The sequence below is a fragment of the Anomalospiza imberbis genome, chromosome 2, assembly GCF_031753505.1.
Source record: "Anomalospiza imberbis isolate Cuckoo-Finch-1a 21T00152 chromosome 2, ASM3175350v1, whole genome shotgun sequence".
Classification (NCBI taxonomy): domain Eukaryota; kingdom Metazoa; phylum Chordata; class Aves; order Passeriformes; family Viduidae; genus Anomalospiza; species Anomalospiza imberbis.
Window position 1 is genome coordinate 61,142,601 of NC_089682.1, and position 12,846 is coordinate 61,155,446.

Consider the following 12,846-nt stretch of genomic DNA (forward strand, 5'->3'; position numbering starts at 1 on the left):
GAACACTGTATGGCTTTAAGGAGAGTACCACTTTTGTTTCCAGTGAATAATGACAATCAGGCGTCAATTATCTATATTTTTTTTAATTTAAATGAACAGTGTAACAGACTTGAAAAACTGCTTCTTCTAAGGTTTGTTAATTGTGCTTATACTAAGACCTGGAGTGTGTTTATATTAACATGGTAACTTTGCTTCTACTGGGATGAGAGAAAAACTTGACATCTCTCAACTCTTTAGAAACTCCAAATCTTAGGCAATCAAAGCTAAATCTATTCTTGCAAAAAACAGATGTAAGACCAGTAAAATCTTTACATTTTTAAGTTTGACAAATGCTCCTATTTTGCTCCTAGTCCTTTTTAAAACATGAGCCAGCTGTAAAAAACTGCTTCACAACAATTTTACACAAGTTACTGATTCAGTCTGATATTAACTTAGTACATTTACTAAAAATAGACATATTCCATTAGTGAACTACTTCAGAATGTTTTGAACACATAAAAATACAGCACAGAGATTACTTTTACTGTAGAACAGCTTCAAACAAAGACTTAAAATAGGTTGGAAAAGGTTAAATACTCCCAGAAGCTATTTCAAGAGAAGAAATATGTATTACTTGCCTAGCAATGTATGCTACATCCACATTTAACATTTAAAATGTTACCAGAAGACAGGATGAGCAACCGTCAGAACTAACAGGAGAAATCACATCAACTAAAAAGACACAAATCTGAACTAACAGGCTTTCCAGATGGTCTGATTAATAACCAAAATGAACAGGGAAATTGTGTTTGTTGTGCTATTTACTTTACCAGCCAGCTTTATTCCTCTCCATTAAGGAGTTGAAATGCCTGGCACTCTATTAATAATGAGGGCCAAGCTATTCCAGACTTTTTGTTCTCCTTCTCTTTGGCCCTAACCCATAGAGAATGTCATGGTTGCACTCTAATAATTCAGAAGACCAAGATGTTTTTCCTTACAAAAGGAAAAGGAACCTCCACATTGCAGTTCCAAACCCTGGTGGTGCTCCTTGGTACCTGAGCCACTCCTGACACCTGCTCAGAGGGCAACACAGCAGAGCACAAGCAACAAGGTTTTCTAGAGTATATTAAAAACCCTTTCTCCAAGTTAGCTGGCTTAGCCAACTCTGATAGGCACTCTACTGGAACTGCTACTCATGCATATGCAAGTACATTCACTTCTAAGGTGAGTCAAGGTCAATAGCCAGCTTGGCTGCAGAATGAGGAAAGATAGCTCAAGATCCTAGAAGTGATGAGGATGATGACTAAGAGAATAATGACCCTGGACTTCGAAAGAGGAGACTGCAGCTTCTTCAGCAAGCTGTAGGCAAACGTTTACAGAAGTAGTTACAGAAGCTCAGGAAGGGGCAGCTGGATCTCAGGTGGCTGAGGGGGAGCTCAGTGAGGAACACCCAAACTCTGCAAATGACTGGAGGGAATGCGGGGGTCTATATGAGCAATAACATACGAGGCTAACATTAACCAGGTAACATGAGAAATAGTAAGTCTGGTTCCAGGTGCGTGAACACTGGAAACAACAGGGGAAAAGTAATTAGGAGCCATCTTTTTAGTTAGGAGATTAGCATGTAGATAAGTAAGTATAAGGACAGCCAAGAAACAACACAGGGATGACAGCACATGAAAAGGCTGCAATGGGCACTGCCTGAGGACAAGACAGACAGCCCTGAGCAATGTAACAAATAAAACCTTCTGCCCTGACCATGCAGTAAGGGTCAGGCCAGGGGTGACGACGAGAGTGCAGTGGGAGCTTTCCCTGATTAGTCAAAGGACAGACCGATGTGGACAGACAGATCTGCTACCACCCATTTCAGTCCTGACAGCACCTGCAGCTACCTACTGCTTTTTAATACTGATCTGCAAGCAATACTTGCAGAACTATCTGGATACTAATGAGTGTGTATATGACATTTTCCCAATAATTTGGCTTCAACTTGTTTTATTTATTCTCTATGTACCAATACAGGGAGAAACAGGAAAATATGCTACATTTCTATTGAAAGACATGATGACAGTCACAAAGGAAACTACCTTCCCTGGCAGCCCCTTAGAACTGTGACTAACCTGCCCATCCAACACACCCACCTGTTAAGATCTGCCCCAGAGAACAGTGCGTGTGTGTATATATATCTATATATATATAGATATATATGTGTTAGCAGCTAGCAACATAAAATGCCTGAGCAAGAAAATATTTCATAACACTGCCTCCTCTACAGGAGACCAGACTACATAATTATTTCCTTTTCACCCTGTTGTTTGTTTACATTTTCTTACGTTTTCAAAGCTGTCCTTTGCAATCAAAAGACAAATTTCTCTTTTTAATGCAAGCATTGAGCTTCTCCTTCATCAGACTTAAAGGCTGCCTATGTTAACACAAAGCCTACACAAGTCTTCCTCCAGCAAATTATTCTTGATAGCAATTTATGAGAGAATACTGGAGAGAATAGTAATGCACCATAGCTTAAAGGTGATCAATCGCTAGAATAGATATGCGTGTGTGTGTGTATGCATATGTTTTCTATATATTTTGTTTTATATATCTTATATATATGTGATCTTATATAACATATAAAAATGAAAAATACTTGCTTTTCTGCAGACTGAATCAATAGAGCTTAAGAGAATCTCAGCGCACAGACATGCAAAGCAGGAGAGCAACAGGGAATGTGGGGCAACAGCCTGCAATGTAAACCTAACAAGGGCATTAAGCAGCCTATTTTCTCTGCAGGATTTTTAGTAGAGTAACATCTATCAAGCTAGCAGTAAATCTCCATGGAAAGGCTGAAGTACTTTTCAGAAAATGCACACAGAAGGTAAAGGGAAGAAAGGATTCTCATTTCAGGTTTTGCCATAAGTTTGTGTGCAGAACAGAAACCAAGGTTGGTTCTGGATGCAAAATTCAAACATACCAGACTTTGAGGGACTTTCATATAAATTAAGATGATAGATTCATGTATTAGTAGCTGTGCACTGAACTGAAAGTTAGGTAACTGCAGGGTGTATTTTAGTTAGACTAGCATTCTGGAGAGTGGGGAAGAAGAGTGCCAACAAACTAGAACTGAATCTCCAAATTATCTCCCATATTTATTATCTTCTGACTTTTTGATTATACTGCCACGTATTTCACAGCCTTGACTAAACCTCTCCTACTCTCTCCAAACAACTGACTCGTTTCTTGCATTTTATTACAGGAATGACATTAGTAGCTTTCGAAAGCTGAGACTCAATTATTTAGAGGAAGGTCCAAATCCGGGCACACAGACCTGAGACGAACAAAACTGTAGACTACTCTCTCTACAGATACTAGATGGCACACCATGCTGAAATCCAGAAAGAGGCACTGGGATTCTGAAAATGCAGCATTACCACCATCTGCTACTCTGTTTCTAACACTGTTGAATTAATAACTGTGTAGTTATCCCTCTTAGCCCTAATCCTCTGCCACCATTCCTTACATGAATAGCACAGTAAGACCTACAACAGATTTTAAAGATGCTGACAAATCACACAAGAGAAGGGTCAGGCATCGCATGTAGCAAAAAATGTTTGAGCTTATGCTAGTTCTCCTTTATCAAAATGTCTCAGCCCATGAAGTTAAAAAGCATCTTTTATAATAGGCTTATGTATCTTAAAAAACGTAATCATGTTAATGGCAGCACAGCACAGGAAGACCAGGTGTTCCAGAGTCTAGTAATTTGTCACATTTTAGTTCATTATGCCATGTGCTGGCAAGTTAGCCTTCTCTGTATGAAATTCCACAGATATCAAATTAATTTACTGTCAACCTTTGAACACCTTCCTGCTCCCTTACAACTACCCTGTGTCCCATGAGATTTCAAAAACTTCACATCTTAAAACAATTTCAGGGGACTGTCATCTATACAGTCAGCCTGTCAAAATTAATTTCCCTCCCATACAAAAAATGGAATGATTCACATACATGCACAAAAATAGACCTAGCAAAATAGATGCTATTCAGTCTAGTGCAGATGCTTCATCTTTACCAAACGCACTGAGTCTTCTGAAAAGTAATTGATGGCCAAGGAGAAATGCCCAAATTATACTCAAAATGAGACTGCAATACATCATCTTTAGATACCTCCAATTTATTTTTAAATAATACACTTTACAGGCTGGTATTTAGCTATGAGGCTGAAGGGCAAATCTGGGGAGGGAAAAAACACCAAAACATTATTCTCTTTTACTTCAAAAGCTGTGTCTTCTAGTGTGTATAGCAAATGTACCTTCTGCTCTACGTTATTTCTCTGTACAGCATATATTGCTTTTACACATAATTTCCATTTAGAATGCTCTTGAAAATACGCAAAAACTCAATATGAATATGAAACTAAATACACTAGACTAGAAGTCCTATTCTGTGTGTTAACACAATCAAAACAGCTATTTAAAGACTGCAAAACTTCTCACTATACAGCTTTCATATTTTAAGTTGACCATACTTACAGGGCATATTCTGCTAGAGGCAATTTGAAAACATCAAATACTTCCTTGTTCTTCATTAAGTAAACTGAACGCAAGTAGGATACGAAACACTGAAAGAAAAATGAAAAGTATTCAACAAAAAAAGACCATTCGACTACCAACACAAGAAACAAACATTATATTGTTACTCTAAACACAAAATAGATTCACAGCTTCACTATTAGGTAGTCTAACATTGATTTCAGACTGAAATTCTTCTTAAAGTACTCATCAGACAAAATTTATTGCTACTACAGAAGTGATGCAACTTCAAGTACTCAAATATTTCATTACATCTACATTGGCTGAATTGACTGAATTTCACAACAGTATGTTATGTTATATTTTCCTAGAAAGAAAATATGACACATTAGTCAGAAGGAAACATCACTGATTCAATTAGATTTTTTTTTTCTCCTAGCTTTTCTGAATGTTATGTGATTCTGATACCTAAATTATGTAGAACTTCAAACAGACTTTGTTGCTACCAGTCAGAGATGTCCTAACTTAATCTTAGCCACAAGCAGGAAGTTATCCAACTCAGTATAGCTGCACTTCACTGTGGTCTAAGATGATTCCTATTACCTTGCATTTACCATCAGCTCATCACATGCACATAGTCAATGAATGCAACTCAGCTGACCAAGACAAATTCACTATACAACACCTACTAACACCAGTCCAAGTTTGAAGTATCAATCAATCACAGACTTTCTCTAAAAAAACTGGAAGCACTACGTAAGAGAGTAATTTAATCTTGCATTGCATTTTCCTGCCATCCTTCCCAAAATGAAAGATTCTTATTCTTCCCATGCTTTTTTTACGTAGTCTAGTTCTTCCTAGCAGCAGCAGCATAAATACTGGAATATTTCAAGTATCAGAAAAGATCCTTGGATTTCTGTTGTTCATAACTTTATTTCTGACACATGCCAGAACTCCTGCCATGAGGCTTAAACCATCAAACACTAATAACAACAGCAAGTTAAGCTCACAAGAGTTACATTCAAGCATTCCATAATTACACTCTTGTTCTGTTATGTACAGGTACCTATTGGAAAAAACCAGTGTATTAATAATTCATGTGGAATTTACAAAAAAAAAATCTATTTCTTGTTAACCTCAGAGGAGCAAACACTCAACAGTCAGGAGCATTGATGTCTTATGGGGATTCTTTAAATGCTTGTAAGAGAAAAAACACTTCAAAAGGTAAAATGAAAGGTAAGACAGTAAATTAAGCAATGCCATAAACTCATTCTTTTCTCCTGAGTAAACAGAAATAAAAACCATTGATTGTAAGGTATATAGAGCTAAGAGGTATACTTTGCAAGCTGCCCATTAATTCACTATAAATTTTCATTTCCTTGTTTTTCCTAATGCTGAGGGGTTTTGGGGTAAACTTTCCTTCCTGATTATGTCTTTCAATTATTTTTAGCTGTGGAAAGTGTGAGCTCAATTCATTCAGCTGCTACCAAGATTGAGATGTGGAATACTTACATCAAACACTTCTTTGCTCACACTGAATTATTAATCATTTTACAAAGGTAATTAGAATGTTTAGGAAAAGGCTTTAAATTTGACAGATCTCATTAATCTACTGTTGTCTAGCAAGTGACAAAAATCAATGAAAGCCTCTTTTTTCTCTACAGTGACAGATGAAAAAAAGTAGATTAAAAAAGAAGTGTCCTTCCTGTGAATCTAAGATTTGCAGATCTGAGTAACTACATGAGTCACTACTTGCTACAGGGTTGAAATCTCATTATGTCTGTTGGATAACTGATAAAGCCATCCACTTACCTTACTAGCATATATTTGGTACACATGCTCTAGAAATTGACAGACTATAAAGGGCAGAAAGAACACACTTTTTGCATGCTTTTCAAGCCCTACAATAACTAAGAATCAAACACCAAACAAATGCATAGAAGAGTCGTTCTACTTTACAAGAAGAGAAATGAAACTGTTTACTCTGATTTTTTTATTTGATTTCATTGTGTTGACTTCAACCTCCATCTAAAACTCTGTCATCTCAGTTGGATTTTATTCAGTTATCCCAAGGCTTCCTCAGCCTGCACACACACACTGGAGCTGAGGGAGAACAAGTTTAGTCAGTCTGAGCTTTTTCCCTGCTATTTTACAATTGTTGTTGTCCCCTGCCATATCTGCTGTTTGATACCACTTTCAAGGCATTTTTTTTAATAACTGAACATTGCAAAAATATCATATGCAGTAATTTCTGTGGAAAATGTTATGGTTGGGCAATATTAACATTCACAGTTCTACTACAATAGTAGCTACACGTCTCCAAAAGCAGTTGAGATTGTACAAGTACTGGAAATACATAATGAAAAAGTACCATGCTCTAGGAATTTACTACCTCTAAATTTTGATTTATTGTTCTATTTCCTGCATAACTGTTGTAAGTATTAAAATGCACACAATTCAATTGATGTGCTGTTTTGACAGTAATTTAAAAGTAATAGGCTGTGGCTGGAATTTCAGGCTGTAATATCTCTCTAGGTGTGATGAAAAATTTAATGGACAGACATCACTTCAGTGCCACAGTAACATTCAAACCAGAAAGCAAAAAAAGATTCTTTTTTTTAAACAGTTTTCCAGAACTGGCTGAAGTGACATATTAAATATTAAAATTACAAGAAATGCCAAAAGGCAGCATCAGTCCATGAGAACAACTGCAAAGGTTTCAAAGGAGCCCCAGTCTGATTCAAACTGTCTTTCCAAGCAATAGCAGGGGAGCCATGTCCTACTAAATGAACCATGAAGTTTGTTGAAGCAATTAGTATTCAAGAACTTTCTATTTTCAAAAAAAGTAAAGGCACCTTGAAGTAAATCACCCATCTTAGAGAATACAGTAACTTAGGCCTCATGCCTTCAACACATGATGGAAGACTACCATCCTATCCGAACTTCTGTACATAGCTGTGCTGTCTCACTGCTATCTCATCCATTCAGGTTGGGAATTTATTTCTTACACTACAAATGTCAAGAACTTGGCAGCTTGCAACAGGCAGGCTAGACAATGTAACACCCATGCCTCTAAGAAATCCAGCATTTCAGATAAGGATCCAAGGTCAGGATTTCATTTGCATTCATTTTATTGTTTTAGTCACATTGACATGTAAGACTACTTCGGCACATTTGCATAGTATGTCTGAACATTCATAGGTAAACCTTATTAAGGAGGGACACTTCTGTTGATAAACCACTTGTCCATACTTCAAGTTTTTCAAAAATTGAATGTATTTACAGCTTGCCTGCAGGAATGACACTTCTCTGCTATCTATAAATTTAAAACTGCAACAAAAATGGCCTCAAATGGTTAATTATATGGCAATTAAAATTTTTCAAAACAAATTTAAGTTTGTATCTGCAATAGTGACAGACAACCCCTGTTTGATTTTATTCTTGGGCTATTTTGACATTTTATCATTCCTCTGCTCAATTCAGAATGATCCTTCTCTGCCTTTTAAGAGATCTTAAAAAGCCAAAGGCAGAAACAGAAGTTTGTTGGTGTTTTCATTCCAAGATGATGCTGGATTACTCCTACTCTCATCCTCCCCCAGCCAGCTGCTCTGTCACTTCTGCCATAAATTGGTGTAACTGCAACTTCCTGTGGCAGCTGGAGGTGAACGTGACACCAGTGCCTCTGGTCTGTGCAGCGCCAGGATGAAGCTTACACTGACGTTCCACACTGCTTCAAGTAATGCTTTATGCACTCCAAAAACCTGGAATACCTAAAAGCCAAAATAGTTTTGAAAAGCATTCCCTTGTAACAGTGCCTTAGACATTTTATTCACAAAGCTCTCTCACTGAGCTCTTCAGGCAGTTTGATTTAAATCTCCTTGTTTAGGAAAGTAAGAATGGCATTCCTCTAACTCACTAAGTGATCCTACTGCAGGCCTCCAAGATAGGTCACATCACGTAGCGCACCTCTGCAGCACAAATAAACCACTATTCATTCATCCATCCACCCATCCCAAAGGGGTTTTAAGGTATCTGTGCCAGGAGGCATTGTAGAAGTGCTTATTCCATCCTATCAGCTAAAAAGAAAGTTCAGGCAGACCAACTCACAGAGGACATCTATAGCTAGGTGAGATGAATCTCAAGAGTTTGAAATATTTCAACTTGACTCATTTTACATCCCAGTTCAATAGAAAGCTTAAAACTCATGGTTTCTCTAAGCTTTCACAATCCTCTTTTCATTTTACCCTACCACTCAGGTTTACCAGTATACCTTCAAGTGCCATTAATGCCCACACTAGCTCATACAAATAAAAAGTTATTAACAGTAATCCAGAATCTCCCCAATTGTGTATTTCTCAGGCTTTGGCACTTCTGGATTTCTCACCATGTGGCCTTTGGTGGTACTCTTTTAATTTGACCTATATATATTATAAGAAAAAATGACATGAAAGATTTGCCTATTATCCTTCCAACTGTGTTTTCCTGCATCTCAATTTGAGCTTTTGATTTTGTATAGTTTTGAAGAGACTTGATACACCTACAGAATTCACAAGCTAATGGTATACACAGTTCAAAAACAAAAACAAAACAAAACCCCAACAAACCAACCAACACGTTGCAGTGTTTCAATAAAACAAGTAGCAAGCTCCATTCCAAAGAGTTCATGGCCTAAAAATATTATAAAACCAGGGAAAGGTCAGCAAACATGTTGAGTGATGGCAAGAGGCAGTGCAATTTCCAGAAATGTTTCACAGGCTACTTTTCATGGAAAGTGTCATTACAACGAAGCTCATTCTCATCCAGGAACCTACTTAGTTATTTGACATTTCCCTACCCTCCCCAAACCTGATAAACACATGCTGAAATGCACACATTGTCCATTAAGTCTCCCAGCATTAACCAGCACAGCAAAGAAATCCCATTTATAAACCCATTCACATAATTCTCCATCTTACCCAGAAGAGCTATTCTGAGCTATTTTGCTGCTCATTTAAATCCAAACAAAAGTTTAAACACTTTATTCAATGCACTGGATTGCAAAGGACAAACTGTCACATATATTCAGGATATATGACAATAAAAATTGATCAAGGTGGGCATGTTGAGGCCTACATGGTTTCATATTTCGAACTTTTCAAGTCAAGTAATGTGATCTGCTATTTTTAAGTAACCTTTTTTATTAGTAGCATTATTTTTACATTTTCTGTATCAGCTTTCCAACAAACTCAGTGTACTTGAAGTTGAGAAGAAACTTCAGAGACCATCTAGTGCAAGCACCTGCTCAAACCAAGGTAAGCTAGGGCAGGCTGCTCAGGAAGGAACCCAGTATATAATAACCAGCATATAATAAACAGCCTGGCTTGTTCTACTGTTCAACCACTCTCACAAGAAAGACTTTTCAGGGGTTCAAATTGAGCTTTTTGTATAGAAATTCGTGCCTGTTACCTTCTCTTCTGCCACTGGACATCACTCAGAAGACTCTAGTTCTCTCCAATTTATGTTTCTCTCCTAACACAAGTGCTTAACTATCTCTGGTGGCTCTTCATTTCCAAACACTGCTTCTAGGGCATGTCTGAGCTGGTCAGTTATTCAAACATAGCAGTTCCATTCAACTAATACACCCCAAGAATTATAGTGTAGCAGATTACTTACCCTTTGAGCTTTCTCTTTTAACTCCTGATCTTGAGCTAAGAATGCTTGCAGCCTCTTTTGAATGTCTGTAAGTTTTTCAGGATTAATTCTAATTAAAAAAAAAAAAAAAAAAACAAGCTTTAATTATTAGAATATTAGAACATGCCAAAATAAGCACCTGTTAGGTTCTCAGGAACATCTTCTGTGCCTTCTCAGGCATATCTTTTTCATTGTTTTAATATGCACAGAGCTATTACCATTGAAATAGCACAGAATGGAACCATATTAAGGATGAAGATTACACTCAAACAAATAATGCAGAAAAGACAAATAGCAGCTGTTTTATTCAGACAGTTTTCACAGAAGGTGGTGAAACTTATTCTAAAGCAAAGCAGAAATCAGCAGAAAAGAACTTCTTGATTTTGTAAAAATACTGCAAAAATACAGAAACAGCATAATGAATTATAGTACTACTTTATACTGAAATAAAAATCTTCATGAGGAAATTGTCAGCATTTTTAAAAGCTTAAATAAGATTCATTGTGCCAGGAATACTGAAATTTAAGTACTTCTTGGAAAGAATAGCCAGGTGAGCAATAATAAAGGACATTGAGATTAAACAGATTTAAGAGCTTCTCAAGTAAATAAAGAATATTGACTGCACTACAGAAATTGCCATTAAACCTGCTAAAAAGATATATAGTTCCTTTCCTAGATTCTGAATTTTTAAACTTATTCCAGTGATACCTACATTACTACAGATTTATTTGCCCAGATCTCATTTACTTTTGAGCTGCTACTGCCACCCCAGTGTATCATACAAACTAGCAAACATGGTGGGAGGTTATTCTGACTAAAAATGAAAACAGATATCAAGCTTCATTCCCTTACAATTTCAATTTCTTCACTCTGTTCAGATACGGCCAGGGGAAAACTACAGTGTACACAAGCACTATTAGCTACAGTTTTAGTGAAAGACCAAAATATGTGAATTCCAGTTTCCAGACAGTACATAATTGGCTCTAAAAATTTAAAAGCATAAGACAGAAAAAAAGAAGCGTGAAAAATTAAGTGGGGGACAAATTGACCAAGAAATATTTGAAATATAATGATACAAAAAGTAAAGAAGGGATAGCATGAGCTATAAAAAAATTAATATGAACACCAGTAGTAAGACAGTCCAGAAAAGTGTTGAATTGCTGCTAAGTTATGGGAAAGGTATTAAGAGATGACCTCAAATCCCTAAAATTAGCCAGTGCTTTTTTCTCTTGTCTTCACTCCAAGTGGCAGCTGCAATCAGTCAGCTAACAATAGCTACAGCAAAGTGCAAGCTCACACCAGAATCACAAATCATGGGAGACCAAATACTCCAATAAATCAGCTGGGTCAAAAGAAATTTGCTCCATGGCAACTAGGAAAAAAAATCCTATCAAACAAGCCATGCAAATACAGTGCTCATATTCAAAGGGGGCAGAAAGGAAGTTAAACAATTAACTTTTTCTTGATACCAAAAAAAACCCCAATTTGTAAGGACCTAAAGAAAATAAGCAAATACACAACTGCTAACACAGCTTAGTCAGAACCAAAATATGATTAATCAGTTTGATTATCCTCCATAGCAGCATTAGCAGGTTTTAAGAATGGGAAAGAAACAGCAGATGTCATATTTGGTGTCAGGAAAGCATCTGGCAGTTGTACGCTCTCATAAAATAGGGAAACATGGTCTATGTGAAATCTTTAAGTAATGCAAAAATGGCCTTGGAGCATTTCTCAAAGAGTAAGCCGAGAGTGGCAACTACTGCCTACTGCCACTGTCAAACTCAAAATGCTTATGAAGTTCCAATTTTCACCTGGACATGCTATTACTCATAATCTTCTATGACTTGATTATTGTAGGAATATAATTTTTTATTCATAAGAGACTATGTGTCATTGAGGCTCCAAACATAACAGGCAACAATTCAAGACAAAATACAGCCACATTTTGTAGACTGCATCTGAATGTTAAGTAATTTGTATGAAATTTGCAAGAAAAGGGTTTGAAAAAGACAAAAACCCTCAAGACACTTTTCATTTAAAAGCATGGCTAGATAATATGGTATAAATCTAAGCAATGTCAACTAAGAACATGGTACCCAAGGCACATTTTAGGCTTATGTGTTTGTTAATGAATGAGCAAATTTGCAGCACTGACTACCAAAACAAGAGAGGTAGTACTGAATTCTCTCTTCTCCAACACTGTTACCATGACAAGTCATCATGACCACTATCATCTTCCTCTCATGCTGAGATTCAAAAAATGAGAAAGCTGGCCACTGTTAAGTTGGATTTTAGCTTTAATGAGTTTGTATATTACTTCTTTCTGAACAAATAAAACTGTTTACAATAAAATGTAAACATTTAACTACTAGGAGAAGTAAACCTAAAAGCTAAACGCTGAAAATCATTATCATAATTTATAAGCCTGCCTAAATGGCTAAGAACCAATGAGCTAAAACCAACTATGCAAAGGCTAGAAGGGGACTTTATAACATGGTCTGCCATTTTAAGTAGGTTGGTTATTTTTTACTCTGTGATCACATATCTTACCTTTAAGGAGCAGTACAACTTTCTGAAGCTACAGTTTTGCCCACCAGTTGCATAACCCAGCTGCCTGGCCTTATGTATTGATCAGACAGCAATCTCCAAATTTTCTGGTTGATAGACATTTTGA

The 12,846-nt window shown here is 36.7% G+C and overlaps 1 protein-coding gene across 1 annotated transcript in view; it reads right to left on the bottom strand.

Moving 5' to 3' along the window:
- Nucleotides 1-12,846, bottom strand: part of DDX10 (DEAD-box helicase 10) — a 151,531-nt gene that overhangs the window by 108,549 nt on the left and 30,136 nt on the right. Inside the window, exons 11-12 of the mRNA XM_068181357.1 lie at nucleotides 10,155-10,242; nucleotides 4,503-4,591 (exon numbers count right to left, since the gene is read on the bottom strand). Of these exons, the coding sequence (XP_068037458.1) occupies nucleotides 4,503-4,591; nucleotides 10,155-10,242 (177 nt within the window). The remainder of the gene's footprint in view (nucleotides 1-4,502; nucleotides 4,592-10,154; nucleotides 10,243-12,846) is intronic.